Raw genomic sequence first — 22768 nt, 5'->3', positions numbered from 1 at the left:
CATGAAACCTGCTTCTTCCTTGTCTCGCCCATCGACCACTGTTTGCTACTGCGACTGCAGACAACATTTCCCAAGATGCTTTGCGTGTCTCCAGGGTTTCTCCCGCAGCAGCAGTCACAGATCAACCATCATCATCATCAGCAGCAGCAGCAGCAGCATATGTGTGATGATAATAATAATCATAGTTCATCTTATAACAAATTTCCCCAATGGTTCGACTTTAAACCACACACCTGGAAAGTCTGTAGCTGTCTTGATTTTCTTTCTTTTTGTTTTTATAATTTATCTTAGCGTACATTTGATTTCAGTGTCAATAGTTGTTTGTATTTTTTTGTGACGTCTGTACAGCACTTTGGTCAGATGATGTTAAATGTGCAATAAAAAAAACAAAGAAACAACAACCTGTTAAAGCTCCTACTACAACTATTGGTCTACTGTTGCTCTTTTCCACTATACTATAATATACTCTAATCTACTATATTCTGATCTAATCTGCTATACTATACTATACTATACAATACTATACTCTGATCTACTATACTATACTATACTATACTATACTCTGATCTAATCTACTATACTATACTATACTATACTCTACTATACTATAATCTACTAGAATTATCTATACTATAATCTACTATACTATAGTATACTATAATCTACTATGCTATACTATTCTATTCTATACTATACTATACTATACTATACTCTGATCTAATCTACTATACTATACTATACTATACTATACTATACTATAATCTACTCTACTATATTCTACTATAATCTACTCTACTATACTATAATGTGCTCTATATGAACTACTATACTATACTATAATCTACTCTATTATACTATACTATAAACTACTGTGGGAAATAACTGGTTTTCTTCTTGTTTCCTGTAATGTTCTAATAGAACAATTAACAGTCAAGCTGTGAATGAATGCTGGGGTGATTATATGATAGGGAAAGGTAACCAGGAAAGGTCAACGTAAGGGTTGCACATAATGGCATCTGTTAGGGTAAACATTAGATAACATCTACTAGGGTCATAAACATTAGGTATGGTGTCTGTTCTTGTTTTACTTTGATGTTTGTGTATAAGTGGTGAAGCTTTTTGGAGGAAGGGGAGGGACCATTTTAGACCGTCCTTGGTGACAGAGTCTCTCCTCCATGCAAAAATCCATGCATGCAGTAAAGATAGGATTTACTCTACACTGATGACTCAAGAATTTCTTTCACACTACTCTACTATATTCTACTATAATCTACTCTATATAAACTACTATACTATACTATAATCTACTCTATAATCTACTCTACTATACTATACTATAATCTACTCTATATAAACTACTATACTATACTATAATCTACTCTACTATAATCTACTCTGCTATACTATACTATAATCTACTCTATATAAACTACTATACTATACTATAAACTACTCTACTATATTCTACTATAATGTACTCTACTATACTAAACTATAATCTACTCTATATAAACTACTATACTATACTATAATCTACTCTATATGAACTACTATACTATACTATAATCTACTCTACTATATTCTACTATAATCTACTCTGCTATACTATACTATAATCTACTCTATATAAACTACTATACTATACTATAAACTACTCTACTATATTCTACTATAATCTACTCTACTCTACTATACTATACTATACTATACTATAACCTACTCTATATGAACTACTATACTATACTATAAACTACTCTACCGTACTCTACTATAAACTACTCTATTATACTATAAACTACTCTATATGAACTACTATACTATACTATACTATAAACTACTCTACTGTATTCTACTATAATCTACTATACTATACTATACTATACTATAAACTACTCTATATGAACTACTATACTATACTATACTATAATCTACTCTACTATATTCTACTATAATCTAGTCTACTATACTCATTACTTATTATTACATTAGAAAAGGCCATAGTTTACCATATGCTTATCTATACAGCTAAATCCCAGTTTTCCACAGCCAGTCAAACATACAAACAAACAAACAAACAAACAATGTTATACACTGACACGCACACATGTGGCATCTATTATGCTCGTAATGATCTAAGGGACCACTTTTCCCGAAGAGCCCCAGGCTGGGGGGAGGGAGGGCCCACCCCCTCTGATGAGACAACTGATCTGCAGCCAGTGAAGTTTGGAGTTTACAGAAGAGGTGAAATGTGAGGGTGAGGCACAGCGTTCATGATCCGCGCGGAGGAACCTGCTACAATCGACCACTGGCGATGGCAAAGGCTCGGGTGTACATTTGTTGCGCGCTGCTGCTGCTCTGCGTGGCCGCGACAGTTGTGTGTTTTTCTGTGTTTATGAGGCGCGAGTGTCCTGCCGGGACCTTCTCACGTGCTGCTGTGGCTGCGGACTCTCAGAGATGTTCAGAGATTGGACGGTGAGTGAAACGGACTCCTGATTTTACAGAGAACTCCATTTGGTCTACTCAATTACGCACGAAACCACGGATCAGGAGCCGACCTTTAGGTTTGTATCGTCGTTAGATTGCAACTTTAAAGAAAAACATCATTTAATTATTTCAACTTTTAAAATCGACTACAATAACACCGGCCAGTGCGGAAAGTGATCAAGTGTGGAATATTCTAGGGACATCCTTCAAGAAGGAGGCTCAGCAGTAGATGGCGCCATTGCTGCACTGCTGTGCACCAGCATCGTGAACCCACAGAGTATGGGCTTAGGAGGGGGGTCCATATTCACAGTGATGGACAGATCTGGTAACACACGTGCACTCGCCCCTCTAATGAAGCACAGAGCGTCATGTCGTTTTGAGGTAACTGGTACGATCTCCTCTTTTCAAAGGTAAAGTGAAAATCATCAATGGCAGAGAGAAGGCGCCGCTGAAGTTTAAACCTGACCTGCTCAGGTCCTGTCCCGAGACCTTCCAGATGCTGCTCGGTACTGATGAAACATAGTGTTTTCCTCATTCTTCCATGAGGAGTTTTGCTTGATTCACTGTCATTTGCTGTTGTTATTAGCTGCTCGGTCTCCAGACTACTGCTTAACTTCCGGAAACATTTTGCTCCTCATATCAGATTTGCTCCAGCTCATTTAGCACGGTTGACATAAGGAGATCTGTGTTTAACTCATGAGGTACTGATGTCTAACAGTCCTCTCCTGGATGTTTTCTGTCTTTGACCCTCAGCGAGACCACACACAAAACTTCAATCTCTTAAAACTCTTGGTATTGGAAATAATTTAAGTTTAGATGTATGTACCTTTAGTACTCTAACTTGCTTTCCTACGTCCAAAATGAACAGCAACAGTTAAAGAATAATACACCACCATTATATATTATTATATAATAATAATCTTATTATTATTATTATTATTATTATAATATGAATATCAAACCTAAACTAACCTGCATGTGTTGAGTAAAAATTGGTGAGAACGCCGTTCAATCAGGAATGGTCTTTCTTTAGTTTAATAAGAAAACAGAGTTAGGTACATAGAATTATTGCAGAGGAAGAACACAGGCTCTAACGCTATGATTCAATGTTCTCATCTACAATAACACAGTCATCTACTCTACTACACTCTAATCTACCCTACTATACTCTAATCTACTCTACTCTACTATACTATACTATATTGTACTATAATCTACTATACTATACTCTAATTTACTCTACTATAATATACTATACTGTACTGTACTATAATCTACTATACTATAATATACTATACTGTACTATAATCTACTCTAATCGATCTGCTATACTCTAATCTACTCTACTATACTATACTATACTCTAATCTACTAAACTATACTGTACTATACTATACTATTCTATTCTAATTTATTATACTATTCTATAATCTACTATACTATACTATACAATAATCTACTCTAATCTCCTATACTATACTGTACTATACTATTCTTTACTATACTATTGTAATGGAAAATAACATTTTCCATCTCTTTACATCTTATATTACATGCACATTCCTGTAGCTTCATACTAGGCCATTCACCTTTGACCTACACACTTGTAGCTCTTCCAAGATATCTCTCTCCCTAGCATATTTACACCCTTAGTCTAAACACCTAGCAAACTGAGTTAGTTACTTTGATCCAACTTTATTTCTTCATCAGACACCTCACAACAATTTTGCCACAACAACTATAATCTACTCTAATCTCCTATACTATACTATTCTAATTGATTATACTATTCTATAATCTACTATAATCTACTATTTTTTACTATACTATAATATACTCTAATCGCCTATTCTATTCTATACTATACTATGATATACTCTAATCTCCTATACTATTCTATTCTATTCTATACTATAATGTACTATACTATGCTCTAAAAAAATCTACTTTGCTATACAATACTATAATCTACTCTAATCTCCTATAGTATACTATTCTATAATCTACTATACTTTACTATACTATAATCTACTATAATCTCCTATACTATTCTATTCTATACTTTAATGTACTATAATCTACTATACTATACCATACTATGCTATACTCTAATCTACTCTAATTTTCTATACTATTCTATTCCATACTATAATGTAGATATGAAATGTATTATGCAAAATAATTGAACTTTGCCATTCAAGAAGTGAATGTGTACTTTTCCATCTTATGCCACTGTATATTGTAGAATCACTGACCTGCCTACTTTTTCCTCCATCTATGTAACGATCCAGGTAGCCAGTGGATCGCAGTCCCCGGGGAACTCCAAGCTTATGAAGAGGCGCACAGACTCTATGGGAAGTTACCATGGGCGGCTCTCTTCCAGCCGACCATCCAACTGGCCAGAGAGGGGTTCCCTATTCCTCACATCCAAGGTCGATACATCCCATACTCTGACACAAACCAGACCCGAGCACTGCGGTATGAAACACACGCACAGAAACATTACACACGAAACCTTTCACCCCTGAGTGACAGTTTCTTCTCTCATTGCTTTTGTCCCATAGGAAGTTATTTTCAGATAAGGACGGGAAACTACTGAAGACTGGTGATATAGTGAGGTTTGAGAAACTAGCTGACACCTTAGAGATCATCGCAAATCACGGGGCGGACGCCTTCTACACCGGCAGAGTAGCAGAGGATTTGATCCGTGACATACAGGAGGCAGGTATTATCATCACGCTGTCTTCTCCTGCTACTTCTCAGCCCTCCCTGGCACTTTTATGGCATTACAAATGATTCCGATCAGTCGTGTCTGTGAAGCGCTGCGGCTGTAGACACCTGGATCCAGCAGGAATCTCAATTATGTGGAGCCTCAGATGCATTCATTGTCTTTGCTCAGGGGGAACACTCACACTGCAGGATTTGGCGGCGTACAGAGTCACGGTGACGGATGCGTGGGCTGTTCCTGTAGGAGAGTACCAGATGTACATCCCTCCACCCCCCGCAGGCGGAGTCCTCCTCGGCTTCGTCGTCAACGTCCTGAAAGGTTCCTGCCACACACACAACAACACTAATGTTCATTGGCTTTTTAAATTTGGATCGGAGTTGATTTGGCACACATTTTGGAGCTCGACAAACTATATTATCTTTTCTTCACAGGATATGGACTGAACTCGGCTTCTCTGCAAGATGAACAAAAGACGCTGACTTATCACCGCTATATCGAGGCCTTCAAGTTTGCCAATGGACTGAAGAAACAAATCTATCCACAGTTTTCTAAGGAGGAGGTGAGAGTCCAAATCCTCCTGTTATAGTACACAACATCATCTTAACTTATAATTAAATAAATGCAGTGATAAGGGATAAGCATTTACTGCCATTATAAGATGCTTATAAACATCAAAACAATAATAAATGCATAATAACTGGTAGTTAAACTCACTAAGCATCTTATTTGTGATCACAAGGTAAATAAAACATGTTAATACGTTTCTCATTTCAACAAGAATGTACATAAATATCAGTGTAAGTCTACAACGCCATCGTCCTCACATGCAAAATCATCAGCACCCGTGTAATTGACTGTCTCTTCCTGCAGGCGGGGAGGAAATTCACCGAGGACAGTTTTGCTGACCGCATACGGACCTTGATCAGCAGCGACGAGACTCACGGTCCTCAGTACTACAACATCACCCCACACCTGGACAGCGTGGGCACCACACATGTGTCTGTGCTGGACGAAGATGGATCTGCTGTGTCGGTCACCAGCTCCATCAACCACATGTCAGTACGGGAAACCAAAGGATTTAACAGCAGATTATTCTAATTAACTGTATTTCCTGTTTATATTACAGCAGAAACTGACTCTAAACACGACTTGTTCTGTCTTAAATGTATTCCCCTCACAGCTTCGGCTCCAGGATCCTCTCTCCTCGCACTGGAGTCATCCTCAACAACCAGCTGGGCGACTTCTGTGGCAGAGTTGATCACATCACTCCCGGTAATCGCACCAGCACACACAGTTTTCATTTAAGGATGGGCCACAGATCATAAAATAAAAAGTATTTACAACTGTCAAATGTCAGCAGTTGAACAAAGGTGACGTCACAGAGTGGGCCTGAATAATTACCCCTCACTCAGCGGATTGTATTCAGGGCAGTTTTCCGTCAGTCACCGTGTGTTTGTTCCATTTGCAGGAGATCAGCCGCCCTCCTCCATGGCTCCCACAGTGCTGAAGTCTCCGTCAAAGACCTTGGTGATTGGGGCGACCGGTGGGAGTATGATCACGACTGCAATCGCATCGGTACGTGGCAATCACACTGAGTGCCATTAAGATAAATTGCCGCAGGCTTATGGCCCTCCCTGTCTCCACGGCGGTCTTCGCCGTGTCCATAATCCATTGTTTAATCATCACTTTCCCATCTGGCAGAAACAAATCTATTATTGTCTTTGTCCTCTAGACTCTCATGAACCACCTTTGGTTTGGAAAGAGTCTTCAGGAGGCGATCGCAACTCCCGTTGTTTACGTTGACTCTACAAACGCAGTGAAATTTGAACCCAACTTTGACGAGGTACATTCAATGTATATCGTAATTAAAAAAAAAAAAGCTTTTTCTTCCACCTGAATTTTCTTCTCTTCTTCTCCACAGCGGGTCATCGAGGCGCTGAAAGCTCTGGGCCACCATCGAGAAACCACCGGCGTGTTCTTCAACGTAGTCAACGCCGTGGAGAAGGACGGCGGCTGTATCAGCGCGGTGTCTGACGCCAGGAAACTGGGCCAAGCAGCTGGTTACTGAGGCCAAGAGTCAGTCACAGGGCGGTCTGAAGTAGGGATGTGCGATACCACTGTTTTTCCTTTCGATCCAATACCAGGTGATACCAAGGCTAGTATCCCGATACCAATACCGATACCGATATTGGTACCGATACCGCCATTCTGGTATTTTATGTAAATTAAAAATACATATCTTATATGTAAATTTATAAGATACATTTAAAATACCAGAATGTTTTTGTCCATTTGGCATTAAAACATAATATTTTATTTTATTTATTTAGTTAGATAAAAATGTTTCCTCTCAGCACAATATGTAGGCGGACATTTTTCATCATCACATTCACAAGTTTTCATTGTAAAAGTCATCATTTTCATATACACAAGTAGGACATCTAAAAGTATCGGTATCGGTATCGGGATACTAGCCTTGGTATCATCTGGTATTGGATCGAAAGGAAAAATAGTGGTATCGCACGAGCTGCTGAGCGTGGCCAAGTCAGACGGGAAGCGGAAGCCAGAAGGAAAAGTAGTTCCATATCCGACACAAATATTGACCACAGGTTTCACTTTTTACTTCTATAAAGTTGATTCGAGAGTCTGTGTCATAAAAGTATTAATATTTCTTATAAAAGTGGACTTGGAATCGATATTTTGATGTATGGATCGATTCTAAAAAACACACCCCCAGATCGGAAGTATCGATATTTGCAGATCGATACGCACATCCCTAGTCGGAAGGTTATAGAGACTGTCTCCCGGCACGAGGCTTCTTCAGGGGAACACATGATGGATGTTTTTGAGGAAGAAGCCACTGCCTCTGCTGTCACTGTGTATATGAATCCTACACGTATGTACTGTATGAATCCTACACGTATTGATGTTCATTTGTCCCAATGTTTTACATCCAATGCTATTTAACATAAAATGACTATACTTATGTATGCTATAATACTTCAACTGCGTTCTGGTATGATGTTTGCTGAAAATAATTGGAATAAATGAGTGGAGAAATAGTTGGAAAAGACTCAAATAAATCAGTTTTCTGTTGCTGCAGTGAAGTGGCCACTCGGCCTCCCTTTCCTCAACCTGAGGCGACTCGCGTTGTCATCTGCTCTACAAATCCATTCCCCTCCTCGTCATAATGTATTCGGAGCAATCTGCTGTTTTTCATAAATAATCTTTCATCTTTGTGCCAGAGCATGCTGCAGCTGCGGCGGCATAATCATATCAAAGAGTGACTCACACAAAAGCGGCACTCTCGGTGAAAAGTTTGCAAAGAAATGGGACATTCTTCCGTGAAGCATGGACACGATTCACAGAATAAATAAAAGATAATGTGTTTTCCTCAAAATCAGGGAGAAATAAGTCAATCGTGAAAGGAAAAGGTCAGATTGTAGGATCCTGGTGATTTTTTTGGGGGCGGGCTCTGTTGCCCTGTCACATGGTATTTGGACCTTGGGGGTGTGACAGTCACACTGTGCCCTGACCTTATAGGAGCCACCTTGCAAATGCCACATTACCATGTCTGGCAGCAGGAGCCAAAATTGCCACGCGTACGCCTCTTCTCAGACAACCCGTCCCAAAAATCATGGTAATCTGCAAAGATAAGATATTTATTATTGTCTTCAAACGTATGCATGATGTATGAAAATCAAAAAAATAACAACCTCTCATTTTGGATATTGTTGTTTTATTGGCAGTCAGTGTTTGGCGCGAGACGAGTACACACAAGCTACAACGAGGAAGAGTCTGACGTCGACGCACACACACACACAAAAAACTAAACAAGAGTTTCCAGTGCTCTCCGTTATTAGGATTCCCTCCGCTTCGCCGCGTAATCCCGCTCCCTTTTTCGTTCACAGGTCACTGGGATCAGTTTCACACGCTGGACAAAAGACAAAACAGTCATTACTGCAGTAGTCGGACATTTAAGAACACGGACACACAGAACACACATCGACAGTTATCATATATCTGGTTATGTTTTAAACGACCCTCCTAAACATAACGAGCCATTTGGTCGTCATTTTCACCTTTAATGAGGTATGCGCTCTCCGCCTGCTCCGTAAATACATCTATAAACACAGTATTATTATATATATACGCTGTGGAGAAACTGAAATATAAAAAAAACAATAATGCCGTAAAAGTGCATCGCAGTGTTCCGGTCAGTTGAACTTAATCGTCGTGTGCTACTGGAGACAGATTACAACCACTGAGTAACAGTCACGGCTGTGTCACGTAATAAAAACACGACACGGGCCCATTGGATTTCAATAAATGTAAATGTCAACGTGCTTGTGGAGACAAATGGCAGTAGGAAGGGCAGTTAGGGGCACGGAGCGCGGCGCGCACTACGGCTGGACGTCGTGTCGTAAACGTACGGAGAACACTGTGGCGACGGCTACAACCGTTCAATAACAACAAGGTCATTTAGGACATAGAAAAAAAAAAGGATTCCCTACCCACGTCGTCTTCTAAGACTTCTCTGTTTACCCAAAGTGCACAAAAAACAGCCTGTGGAAACACAACAGAGCCACGTTTTTTTTTGTGTCCTCATTTACATCTACACAAGAGACGCGTGGGCATTCACAAGTTGACATGTGGAACGGGGGGGGTGGGGGGACAAAAAAGTCTTGACCTAGCAGTTTTGCCGGCCGTCACGTGACAGGTCACTGGCCTTGTATAGTCTGTTGAACTTGTGTCACAGCTTTTGTTGAGAGATTAACAGAGAACACACACAATGTGGAGCGAGGCCCTGGCTGCCAGAGACGCCGCTCAGTCCCGGTCGAGGACCCAGAGGAACTCCACAACCAGACTCCCACTTCAGCGAGCACAAGGATGCCGCTCCGCCATCCAACCGACTGATTTTCATTTCCTCGGGACTGCCGCAGTCAGAGACAGAGAGATAGAGCGAGAGAGCGAGCGTCGGTTCTTTAAATCTTCCGCCCCCCCTCCAATGAAACCGCACCTTGTTCCTAAGAGCGCCATCCACCAACACGGTAAGTCTGCTGTTGTGACCGTCACTATCTTGAGTGAGTGAATTCAGAGACATTGATAAGCTATGTTTTGGGGGGGGGGGGGGCGAGAACTTCACAATGTGGGCACTGGGTCGCCCTCGTGCCTCCAAGGATGACTGGGCTCGTAGTGTGTGGGGGGGGGCAGGGGGCGAAGGAGGTAACGGAGCGCTGTGGGATGACATCGCATCCACAGGTGAGCGAGCCTCCGGGGGGGGCGAAAACACCTCATCACCTCTCACAGTAGTGAAGGGTGAAATCTTTGGAGAGCTGCTTCTTCCCCAAACCCCAAGGTTCCAGCTCGGACTTGTCGTCCATGTCGTCCTCGTCGTCGTCCTCCGCCTCTTCCCCCTCCTCCTCCTCCTCCTCCTCATAGTGGCTGGGCTCCTCGATGGAGGTCTCCAGGTGGTAGCAGTAGGGCTGGCCCTCCGTGTACTCGTAGATGGTTGGCAAGCTGCTCTTCAGGCTGCAGCGTCGGCGCAGCGCGACCAGCAGCGGTTGGGGCATGGTGAATATGTCCACGTTGTTGCCCAGGTCGATCCAGGACAGGTTGGAAAACATCTTGGGGTCTTTGAGCATCTCGGTGAGGTCTTTGAGTATGGCCAGGGTGAGGCGGTTGCCATTGAGGGCGAGGGTGCTGAGTTTGGGCAGCGAGGCGAGAAGAGGCAGGAGGAGCTTCAAGTTTTCATCGTGGAGCTCGGTGAAGCTGACGTCCACGGCCACCACAGTGTCTCTGTTGCTCTGGAGGTAGTAGACGACTTGACGGACATCACGGGTGGACAGTGGGATGCCGGACAAGTCAATGGTGTCACTGGACAGCTTTTTCTGAAGGGTTGTCTTCAGGCTGAAGAAGAAAGGACATGAAACACACATTAGAGGCTGAAGATCTCCAAGACGCCAAGGTTTTATATGACATGATTGCTGCATTGTCTAAAGACCGCGGGGGTGATTGTGCCGCTTCAGAGCAGAGGGATGATACAGAAACTCCAGCACAGGGATTTACTAGTGTAAACAGAACAGGCAAAAACATCCCTGTGAGCCAGAAGCCTAAGCTCAAAGCTCTGAGGGCCAGGAGCACAGATATCACTGAGCCACAATGCTTTACTACTTGAGAGATAAAGTATGATGTGTTTTAGAAAAACATAACAGTTGTTGGCCACTGGATTTCTTACCATATTTATCAAAAGAGACATAGACACAGACATTAAAACACAGATTCAGAGCCATAAAAACCCTCGTCTTGCTAAAAGCCTGCTTGTATATAAGTTTCTTGTTCGTTTTTTTTAAACAAATCCACACAATTTAAGCTACATAAGAGCAAAGGACTCGATCCCCTCTGGTCCTGAAGTTTGTTTTGGAAACACCTGACAGACCTGAAGGTATAGGAGCTTCTCCGTGTAAAGCTCCAAAAGTAAGGACCAGGATGGGTAACCGGTGGAGTGATAATAACGGATAAACAAATGGCTAAATCACAAGTTATTCCATGCGTTATTTAATGCCCCCCCGACCCTCATGTGGAGGATAAAGCAGTAGAAGATGCAATATTTGCGCTATTAAAGTCTCTTTCTTGGTTTTCGTGGTGTACAGCTGTGAGTTTGACACAGAACATTCATTTGGAAAAAGGATGTCAGGCGATGACAAAAGATGTGATTAAGGAGACTAAAGGTATCGGTGTTGTAAGTGCTTGGATTACAGGCTCATCATTTAGAACTTAACTCACGCGTTCCTGTGCCATGTATATGTGTGTGTGTGTATATATATATATATATTTATGTATATGTATATGTATATATACATATACATAAATATATATATATATATATATATATATATATATATAGTATATATCACAGTGACAAATAAGTAAGTAAATAAGTAAATTAATCAACAACAATGTTGATAAACGATTAAAAAGACTTTGTTCCTCTGAATTTTCAGCCTCTTAAATGGTGAATATTGTTTTACGCTGACATTTTATGCGCCCAAACAATAAATGGATTCATTCATTCATTGAGAAAATGATCCACAGACGATATGAGATATGAGAATAAGCGTTAGTTGCAGCCCTGTATAAAAGCTGCTCACGAAACCCCGGCTGAAAGTCAGATTAATCAGCGTCTAGTGCCCTTTTATAACACATTCCTCATCTTCCACCAAAGGCACAGAAGTCCTGCTCGCCCCGGCAGAGGCTTCCCTGCAGCTGTGAATGGGTTTTTGATCACACAACCACCCCCCCCCCCCCTCATCTCAGGCCGTCCTCCTGCACTCAGGCAGCATGAAAAATGGATGCCTGCGCCGGTGTCTCCTCGGGAAGCCTCCTCCATCCTTCCTCATGATGAATCTTTATACCAGAACATAAGGCTTTTTAATGGACAAACTTCAGAGGACGTCGTCCGTTTACAGGCAGGTGGTTAAAACCTAAAAAAAAATAAAAAAATAAAAAAATGGTGCAGTGGTGCGGCGCTCTCTCTCCACTGTGAATGAAATTACATTTGATGCATGTCACTAAGTAGAGTGCAGCAGGCGGGGAGGAAATAATCCCCTCCTGCATGAACGTCCAACTGAAGCCAGTGATGACATTCCTGTCACAGTGCTTCCCAAATTATATTTTAAAAAATGGCATTATCGAGTAAATATCCATTAGATAATGAAGTGATCCATTAAGCATTCCCACGTAAAGGCAGGAGTGCATCTCCTGCTTTCACTCATCCGTCTCTGCGTGTGCCACGTGGGGGGTCAGCTGAAAAATAATGATGATATGTAAACACGTGACATGGCTGGACAATAACAAAAGCACTGCTTCTCTCTCTGTCTCCCTTGAGCGGTTATTGCACTGCTCATACTTTGTTTTATTTGCAGTCATTTACGTATTATTCCTTTCAGTCGTCCGGCCTGAAGACAAATGTGAGACGATGCAGGGACGACTGTGTCTTGTGTACGTTTGGACAGCAATCACAGCTGCTCTCGCCACTCTGTATTTTCCTGGCATTGGACTCGACACGCAGACAATCCGTTAAACTGACGGATGCACTCCTGAGGAGGACGTTTTAATGTGCACGGAATGCTGCAATGCACAATCACGCACAGTATATACTGTACATGCAGGTGTGGACGCGGCAGCTCCTGCTGACATGGTTACTGGTATATACAGTATATATACATATATGTATATGTATATATATGTAACATTTCAGGGGCAATTTTTTTTTGTCATATTCAGCTTGCTTTACTTTACTAATGGCGTGTTTTGGTTAAATTGCATTTCCACTAGCATAGAACCTGGTACCAGGTACTTTTTCGATAAGCATTTAGCTTTGTATTACTATAATAATTTGAAAAAATGTGCTTCCCAACCTCAGTTTTTCCCCCCGAGTCGAGAAACATCTTCCTTCTTTTCTTTGTTACGTGCCCACCAGTGACACTTTGTCCTGTTAGCGTGACTGTTAGCAAAGATGGCGGACACTGTTTACATTATGGGAATATGGTCCGGTCCCCCTACGAGTATGTGGGTCTAAAAAGTGCGGAATTAGCGTTGCTTTACTTTACTAATGGCGTGTTTCGTTTAAGCTGCATTTCTAGCATAGCACCTGGTACCAGGTACTTTTTCTAGTAACTGCTCTGGCGAGGTTCCAAGCGAGCTGAGGTGATACTATGCGTGACGTCGTCGTCAGACTGCCGGCCACTGATTGGTCAGAAAGAATCAAGCCAAACAATGCCGAACTGTAGATCAGTTAAAAAGACTTGAAGGAATACTTCACCGATAAGCATTTAGCTTTGTATTACTAGAATAGGGGTAGTGCTTTTGAAAAAAATGTGCTTCCTAACCTCGTTTCCCCTGAGTCAAGAAATATCTTCCTTCTTTTCTTTGTTACCTAATGACACTTGGTCCTGTTAGCGTGACTGTTAGCAAAGATGGCGGACACTGTTTACATTCTGGGAATGAGGTCCCGTCCCCCTACGAGTATGTGGGGCTAAAAAGTGCGGAATTAGCGTTGTAGTTTCAAGCTTCGGACCACTGGTGGGCACGTATCAAAAAAAAAGAATGAAGAAAACTGAGGTTGGGAAGCACAATTTTTTAAAAATACTACCCCTAATCTAGTAATACAAAGCTAAATGCTAATCAGTGAAGTATTCTTTTAACAATCCTTAAAACGTGGGTTAATTTCCAACAATTACCAGGGAAATCTCAATATTTATGAGCTGGGCTTAAATGTTCCTGTTACCTTTGTATAAACCAAATGACTCCCTGTGTGCAGCGTAGGAATGTTGTTTAAAGGTTAAAAAAAAGTGCATTTCTGAAACACAACCTTACAATACAACACACTAAAAACCTGAGCTGAGCTGCCTTCTTTAATGGTAAAGTGAAAATAAGTGCGCACCCAGGGAATAATCACACAGCTCCTTTGATAGAAGTGTTCGAGCAGACAAAGCAGACAAAGTGTCTGGAGAAAATTGAGTTTGTGCGCTGAACTGACAGCCAGTGTCAGACTGGCTCCGTCTCCCGTCTGTGTCGATTTGACAGGTTTTTGTTCACCAACACAAACGGCAGACGAAGCCGTCAGAGCTCACAGCGTCAACACAATTAATATTCCGTTTCGGGGGGCATTCTTGTTTTAATGATTCATGCCGTCTCAGCTGGTGTCAACCCAGCCCCCCCCCCTTCTCTCTCTGCAGGCATATAAAGCCAATAACATGACGAAGTAACATCCTTCAGCCAGGGTTTTAAGTCCAGAGTCTCTCCTCTTGCAGGTGTTGAATTAAACAGCACAGAAAAGAGCCACATCCCGGGGAACACGGCGTCACATTTCCTCCGATTCTGTGCGTCGACAGCTCTGACTGACTCATAATGAACCCGCCACGTGTCGCCGCGCTTCAATTGTGTTTATCTTTAGAAAATGAGAGAATCGTGCGCCGTTTCGGAACAAGCAACGACACAGACCGGGTGACAGGCCGTTCCCTTTCACGAATAGATCTTTGTGCGCACGGCGTCCGTGTTTAGACGTGCGCTAATTCTCCCCCGTCATCATTTGCACATTAAAGTAATTCAGTCTTTTATCAAAACGGGTACATTTACATTTCATTTTTTTCTTTTAGCAAGCAGATGGAATCATTTTGTGGCAACACACACACACACACAGCCACTGCCAGCACTTAAACATGACATGACATGATTTCTGCCCTACACTGTCCGCTACAAAGATGGAAATCTCTACATCCCGAACATGGAGTGGAGCCCGATTTTTATTCCAGACTGGACGTCTGGACAGAGAGGGGCTTACCAGGCCTGGGATTTCTGTCTGGACATGCTCTGCCTCAGCCACTTAGAGTGCGGGGTCAGGTGGTAGATCAGCTGCCTGCAAATCTTATCCGAAGACTTTATGGTGTCCGCGTCCTGAAGAGAGAGAAGGAGCAGGGAGAGTGTTTCAGAGTGGCACGCAGGGAACAAAACAAGGCAGATGCTTTTCAAAATGAGATTTCAGGGTTTGGTGCCATTTTCATTATTTCACTATTCCGTTTCTTTACGGTTATATCTCTCACATAAAAAGAATTCAAGTCATTCTGGATACCTCGATTTAGCTGCACCGGCTGGAGCGAGAAAATGCAATCACATGCACTGTGTGTGTGTGGGGAAAACACAGGAAATACACAAGAGGAGAGAGATTCACGCAACACAGCCACAGGTAAACAAAGGTCAAGGTTGTTTACCTTAAAATAATTCAATATTCACGACTGGAGGCTGAAACAGAACCGAGTTATGAGTCATATCTCTGTGCACTTTTATTTAATGTGCCGGTTCTGTTAATTCCTTGAGGCTTATCGCTCGTTATATTACAGTTTTATGAGTTTTTTGGTTATGCAGAGAATTGATACTGAACTACTCCTATTTTTAGCCCAGCAACATCCTCCGATTGAATTCTGGGGAGGTAACCAGCGCTTTCTTTTACCTTTTTTGGACACTGCATCTCCCGAGCCAGGCTGAGCAGCAGCTCGTGTGAAATCGGGTCCACTAGGTTGAGGAAGGCGGGGTTTTTATACAAGATGTCATTCAGCGAGCTGCCCTCTAATCCCAGATCCTGCAACACACAGAAAAGAGGTCGAGGAATCAAAACCACACAAGATGAAAGTGTAAACATCCTGCCCTTAATTACAAACAGACCCGTGTGCAACCTTGGACCTGGGGTGGGGGACGGGGGGGCCTCCGCTGTGTCAAGGTCAACGTGACTTGAAATGGAAGGATAAAAGAGACGTTCATAAAAGGAAACAGGTGCTTTTTCAGTGGGAGAGGGGACTCTTGAGGGGGTCGCAACACGCTGTGTTTTAGCATATATAATCGCACACGAGGAGGCTCTCTCCTGTGCGCCACTTTTTGAATAAACACTGTTATGAAATGTGATTCTTTGCGGTTTAGAAACGCAAACAAGTTCACTTGGTAAGTGACGGTCTGGCGACAGCTTCTCCTTCTGGGATGTCTCCATAAACCTAAGGCCTGGGGTCATACTGGAGGTCCACTAGGTCCCACTTGAGGCACAGATATAAAAGGCAGGAAGCTGGGAACTCGCGTGCACCTTTGTGGGCGGGCATACTGTATGTTTTTTTTTGCCAGAGCAGAAGAGACAAAGGATTTCTCTGTTTGTTTAACTGGACTAAATAAACCAGGAATACATGGACAGGACACAATATTATATAATACATATGAAAAGGGCAAAATGACTTCACTTCCCGCAGCATCTGCAGCAAACAACAGAATCACAGGCGACTAAAACGGGAACATTTCTTCGAGTGTGATGAGACCCGTCAGCTGCAAAGCTGTGTGTGCTAAAACTACACAATCTGCCCTCATCAACACAGCCACTCTCAAGGTCCCGGGGAGGCAAAGCCCTTGTGACCATGCCACTTTAATTGGAGACACAAGACTGTGACAACACACAGCGCACGCACACCTGCACGCACAGTTGTTTCTCCCGCCGATACAATTGGCATTGATTATAATAGACAGTTTGAGTGGGAGGCTGGCAGCTCCGCGTTACTGGCTCCCCTTTTAACAAGGGCGGCAGTAAACACAGACAGGAGCCAAGGTGGCAGAGAAGCCGCTTCTTCCCTTTAAAAATATCTCCCCATCTGAGTTTAGACACAATCAATTGTCACGTTCACGACGCTCAGCATGAAGCCACGAATCCTTCCCATATCTGCAGCGAAGCTCAGATCTTTCCCCGTATCTGGAGCGGAGTGTTATAACACACCAATTAACTCCGAGAATCAGGAAATCACAGAACAGAATGGAGGACGGATGAGATAAGTGTTATTTAATAATAACTGGAGCTCGTTTAAAGAAAACAAACTGCTGTCATTGAGACCCCGGGTTCAATTATTGGCTTGATTCAGACGAGGATTCAGAGTAATTCATGCAGGGACCGGCCAACAGCTGAAAGACAGAGGAACGCCTGAGGGCAACAAACACATGACATCACCGAAGCTACGGCCTGTCACAGCCTGAACGCACCCACATTTTGGCTGTGAAATCAAGCCCGATTAAGATCCAACATCTCAAGTGTATCGTCTTGGATCTGGGACACACAACAGAGCTGGGCGGTAAATCTTGACTCGATATCAACTGATGTTGTGACTTTCTTCAATTGTAATTTAACAGAGGATGAATATATATATCAATTTTTTACCTTTTTTGCCCTACAACTCAGATATCTACATTATTTATTATCTTGATTATTAAATGAACATTTCACCATTGGAAAGATGAACATCTATTAAAACTGGGTCATCTATGTAGTAGAAATGTGAAATAATAATAAATAAAAAGTGCCTTCTTGGCCGAGAAAGGCAGAAAAAAAAGAGTACATTTTGGCTCATGTAGACGAACGACTCAATGAACAACTCCCAGAATGCAATGCGCGCGCTGTCTCAAGATTCGAAGCAGACAGCGCTAGTTGTGCAAACACACAAATCCCCGTGAGGAATTAAAAATGCAAAACAAAATACTTGGTACCCACAGCCGGGGGCCGGTGCACACCGCAACCAGTAGCCGGGGGTTAGTGCACGCCGTAACCGGCAGCCAGGAGCCGTACACGGCGCAACCGGCAGCCAGGGGCAGGTGCACGCTGCAACTGGTAGCTGGGGGCCGGTGCACGCCACATCCGGCGGCTGGTGCATACCGCAACCAATAGCTGGGTAGCTGGGGGCCGATGAATGTATACTACCGATACACAGCCACATGCAAATCGTTGGGCTAGTGTGTTTCCAGCCATAAGGGTCTTACAAAATAAGGGTCTAGCAGCTGTTATGGAACAAAGTAATCAACAAGGTTATGCTGTCATCCTCCTGCCGGTCAGCGCTGGTCCTCTAAGCCTTAGCAACTCTCAGCTAAGGAGGTCATGTTGCATCACATGTTTCACCGTCACAGATTTCCCAGGGACGTGTTGTCAAAAACAGGCTCCTCAGTTAAAGGCACAGCTGTAGCAGGCTTTCACTGGTCCACTGTTAACTTGTAAACCAGACGCCGGAGACGAGACTATGTGCCTGTGATTCTCTATCTCGCAAATCCACTGACCCGATACCCTGTCACTGTGTTTATAGTCACTTTCCCCGACACTAGAGACCTCTGCTCGGGCTCTAGTCTGTACCGACAGAAGACACCGTCCCCTTTTTACTCCAGTGAACAAACATTGTGGGATTGGAACAAGGATGTGAGGGGTGGTCAGGCGTGTGGACACTGTCAGAGACTCATACTGGAGCACAGGCTATTGCAGAGAGAGAGCGAGACAGACATAAGAGGTGGAGAGGGCTGGAGGGGGCAGGCCGCTCTAATGGGAGCATTATAACAGGCTAAGGAGAGGGAACCAGGACTGAGGATGGTTGCATGTGTATTAGAAATGAATGTGTTAAAGCAGCGACATGCAGCATACAGTCGGACCGTTTCCCGACTAAGAACACAGCTCCTCCTTTGAAACCTTGAGTGTCAGCACAGAGCATGTCAGCTCACAGCGTGTGTGTCAGGCCACGTACTGTGTCTCCCTCTGAACTGATGTGTCACAGGTACACAGCACGGCCCATGGCCTCGTTTCTGCAAGAGCATAAAGCGACGGTCGGACTGAAGACGGAGTGGAAATCAGATCTTTTTAGAGCGCAGCGTTCACACTCTTGCTAAGCGCGTCGCCGTGTTTGTGGCACAGGTGCAGGGAAATATAGAGGCGCGGACGTAAGTGGTAGAGGGTGACATGTCCGACGTTCAGAATGCATGACATTTCTGCTTGTGTGCAGACCAATTCGTTTCAAGACGGGTCGGGCGGGTTGCCGTCATCGCCGCCGACCCCTGGCGACGAGGTTGGGGCGCACTGAGGACAGTCTGCTCCGATTGAGGCGCACTGACAACCCCCGGCAGGAGAAGGTGAAGCGAGTATTATGTCGGCGGGGGGTCGCTGTAAAGCAGACCGCCGGAGCTGCCTGCCACCTTCGCCCGGAGCCTTTCCAAGCCGACCTAGAACCGGACGAGGAAATTTCATTTTCACAACTTATGTGTGACACTCTTGTATGATAAAGTAGGGCATCAATTGATGAAAAAAAAACAGTTGAAAATGGAGATAAAAAGGTTTCTGCCCAACAGCAATCTCCGTCCAACAGAAATTTGTTGAGACTATACTTCAATTAATCGGTTCAAAGCTTTTTATCTTTGCTCAGAGAACTCATTAAAAATGAATCATTTTGGTTTGTGGACAAAACAAGACATTTGAGTGCATCATCAATTCCAGGTTTGACAAACACCGATCAACATTATTCAAGGTCTTCTGATATTTTATGGACCAAACGATTAATCGGGAAAATAATAATCAGATTAATCGCTTGTGAAAATAATCGTTAGTTGCAGCTCTAACTAAGACTAAATCTAAAATGGCTGGCAAAAACAACACTGTAGGTAGGTAGAAACCTTATTCATCCCAAAAGGGTAGATTGAAGCATCCAGTAGCTTATTCACTGTAGTATTTTGCAGCATGAGTGAACACTTTCTGGCACTGCATTGATTTTCATGTCATCTTTGTGTTCGGTGTTAAAGGCTGGGACATATTGCCCCGACAGTCGGCTGTCAGGAAGAAAGGTTGCAGAGTGTTGACGAGAGCCAACAAAACGACCGGCACAGACATTCTGTGCACGTGTGATCGGAAAATGACTTTCCTTCCCAACAGGAGACGGTCGTCTTCATTTATCAGTGCGGAGGAAAAAAACAAACAAACATCCAGAACATAAATTAAAGAGTTTGTCTTGTCACCAAACTAAAATGTCCAAATAAAATAAAGTTTTCCTGTGATTTGAGACCGAACTGTGTTAATGCCAAATATAAATATTAATATTTCTACAGATTTACATAGATAATGGGCGCATGTTGCATGTTTTTCACATGAATTTCTGCGTCAAAAGTCAGGGAAATGAGCTAAATGGGAGCCAATAGTGACAAAGTAGTAGCAATAAAACTATAACATAACATTTTACATTATTAGCAGAGCTCCTGTCGATGATGACAAAGGGCCAATATCACCACACACCGCCCTGAAGATCCAATCCAATCCAATCCTTTCAAAATAAGAGTGCTAATGAGGGCTAAAAAACACACACACACACACACACACATGTTCGACATTCATGACTTGAGGGGACATTGCATTGACTTACATTCATTTCTTGGAGACTTACTCTAACCTTAACCACAATTACTACTGGCCTAATCCTAATCCTAACCCTAACCCTAACCCTAACCTCAACCTAACCATGAAACATATCTTCACCTTAAAATGTAGTAATTTACGTTATGGGGACTTGCTTTTTGTCCCCACAAGGAGGACAAGTCCCCATAATGTGACTGTGTAAACAGGTTTTGGTCCCCACAACATTAGTAATACCTGGTACACAAGAAACATTTAAAAACAATTATTCAAAAGAAAATACATAAGAAACAACTCACTCTGGGTTAAAAGCCAACGCAAATAAAACTCGATTTAAAAACAACAATCTGTGCAACCAAAACATTCAGACTTAGACACATCTTTAGAGATCTGATTGCAGTCCACCTCCAAATGTGGTCAGAATCAGATAAAACAACAACAAGAAAAACAACAACAGGAAATGTGTTTTGTTTTTTTTCTAATTCAGCAGACTCTCAAAAACCAATTTAGATCAAATCTGTATGTTTATAAGAAAACATGTTTTTCTGACAGTCTGAGCAAGTGGTTCAAGCGCCTGAGGCCAGGAGGTCAGAGGTCAGGGGTGATATATACACACACATACATACATGCATCCTGCTGCAGCCCCTGCTTGTTATCATCTGTTGCTCGTGCGTGCTTGTGTGTATGTGTGTGTGAGGCCGACATGAGTGCGTTCTCCTCATACCTTCCTCAGGGACCGGAGCACGTCGCTCGCCTGCTCTATCCTGCGGTCGCGGAGCAGCTTCTGGATCTCTTTGATCCACGCCACCCGCCTCATGTACGGGCTGTGGTTGGTCCTCCGCAGCATCCCGGGCAGTTTGTCTGATTTCAGCATCAGTGCGAAGAGAAAGTCCCCGCCGCCCTGTCTGCCGCTGCCCCTGTCCCTGTCCGCGTCCCCCGCGCTGTCCGCGAGCTTGCGTCGCTTCTTGGAGAAATTCTCGTTGTCCAGACTGTTCTGTCTGCTCAGTCTGGAGCCCATGGTGGCTGTGGGTGCGGCGGTGCTTGTGCGGCTCAGACGAGATCAGCCTCCAAAAAGGAAAAGCATCATCGTCAGTCTCAGTTGTGCCTTTGTTTGTTTTCCTTCTCGCGGCGGAAGCTCCTCGGTGGAAAGCAGCGTCGTGCTGTCTGGCTGCTGCTGCTGCTGCTGCTGCTCACTGTCAGCGCACTACATTACTATTCGCTCACACGGTCCTGCTTTGACTTGTTTTCACCGCCGCACCTACGTGCGCCTGTGCGCGGAGGGTGAGGAGGATGCTGGAGCTGCTGCTGCTGCTGCTTCATCCTGTGGCTGCTCCAGTCTACGCTGCTGTTTAGGTTTCAGCCACGTGGAGCGTCTGACCAATCCCCTCACCCTCTCTCCTGATCACACAACTACACACAGTCTTCTTGTATGAAGTACCTTGAACTACTAGATACTTGAGTAAAAGTACAAGCATGTTACCAGAAAATTGCTTTGGTAGAAATTGATGTCACAAAAGTCATTTTTCTAAAGTATAAAGGTGAGGAGCTAGGGTTGAGCCATGGAGTTGTCTTTCAACTGGAAGGTTGTGGGTTCAATTCCCGGCCCTGCTAGTCTATATGTGTCCTTGAGCAAAGACACTTTACCATGTTGACGTATGTAAATGGGGGTGAAAGACCATAATAACAACTCTTCCTGACTTTTTTTGGTAGGTAGTTACCTCTAAGGTAGTTAGAGGTAAAAGTTGCTAGAAATATACATTGGACATTTGCCAGTCCATCGCAAGGACACATATAGAGACAAACAGCCGTTCACTCTCACACAT

At 43.2% G+C, this 22768-nt stretch overlaps 2 protein-coding genes across 3 annotated transcripts; one reads left to right on the top strand and one right to left on the bottom strand.

Moving 5' to 3' along the window:
• Positions 1-2031: 2031 nt before the first annotated feature.
• LOC131464029 (glutathione hydrolase 5 proenzyme-like) lies at positions 2032-8212 on the top strand. Of its 2 annotated transcripts, none has more exons than XM_058636272.1 (12): positions 2032-2472; positions 2682-2809; positions 2895-2990; positions 4776-4962; positions 5049-5209; positions 5384-5530; positions 5644-5771; positions 6083-6267; positions 6393-6484; positions 6681-6787; positions 6945-7055; positions 7134-8212. In XM_058636272.1, exons 1-12 carry the CDS (start codon positions 2312-2314, stop codon positions 7278-7280), a joined length of 1650 nt encoding a protein of 549 aa, XP_058492255.1. In that variant the 5' UTR covers positions 2032-2311; the 3' UTR covers positions 7281-8212. The 2 variants fall into 2 exon arrangements, with proteins under 2 accessions (XP_058492255.1, XP_058492256.1); XM_058636273.1 differs by having other exon boundaries at positions 2382-2561.
• A 719-nt stretch (positions 8213-8931) lies between these two features.
• lrrc75ba (leucine rich repeat containing 75Ba) lies at positions 8932-22610 on the bottom strand. Its single transcript, XM_058637288.1, has 4 exons — positions 21670-22610; positions 16224-16352; positions 15558-15670; positions 8932-11122 (listed from the first exon to the last, which is right to left on the bottom strand). Exons 1-4 carry the CDS (start codon positions 21961-21963, stop codon positions 10510-10512), a joined length of 1149 nt encoding a protein of 382 aa, XP_058493271.1. The 5' UTR covers positions 21964-22610; the 3' UTR covers positions 8932-10509.
• Positions 22611-22768: the final 158 nt, after the last annotated feature.

Source organism: Solea solea, chromosome 8 (genome assembly GCF_958295425.1).
Source record: "Solea solea chromosome 8, fSolSol10.1, whole genome shotgun sequence".
In the NCBI taxonomy this organism is placed as follows: Eukaryota; Metazoa; Chordata; class Actinopteri; order Pleuronectiformes; family Soleidae; genus Solea; species Solea solea.
This window is presented reverse-complemented; position numbering and strand designations above follow the sequence as displayed.

What these genes read in the sequence shown, in the direction of transcription:
- LOC131464029 (XM_058636272.1), top strand. Translation starts at nt 2,312, where the DNA reads ATGGCAAAGGCTCGGGTGTACATTTGTTGCGCGCTGCTGCTGCTCTGC. An exon ending in GACCTTCCAGATGCTGCTCG is followed by an intron (nt 2,991 to 4,775) that starts GTACTGATGAAA and finishes GTAACGATCCAG; the next exon opens with GTAGCCAGTGGATCGCAGTC. An exon ending in CGTCGTCAACGTCCTGAAAG is followed by an intron (nt 5,531 to 5,643) that starts GTTCCTGCCACA and finishes TTTTCTTCACAG; the next exon opens with GATATGGACTGAACTCGGCT.
- lrrc75ba (XM_058637288.1), bottom strand. Translation starts at nt 21,963, where the DNA reads ATGGGCTCCAGACTGAGCAGACAGAACAGTCTGGACAACGAGAATTTC. An exon ending in AGATGCAGTGTCCAAAAAAG is followed by an intron (nt 15,671 to 16,223) that starts GTAAAAGAAAGC and finishes CTCTCTCTTCAG; the next exon opens with GACGCGGACACCATAAAGTC. An exon ending in AGACAGAAATCCCAGGCCTG is followed by an intron (nt 11,123 to 15,557) that starts GTAAGCCCCTCT and finishes TTTCTTCTTCAG; the next exon opens with CCTGAAGACAACCCTTCAGA.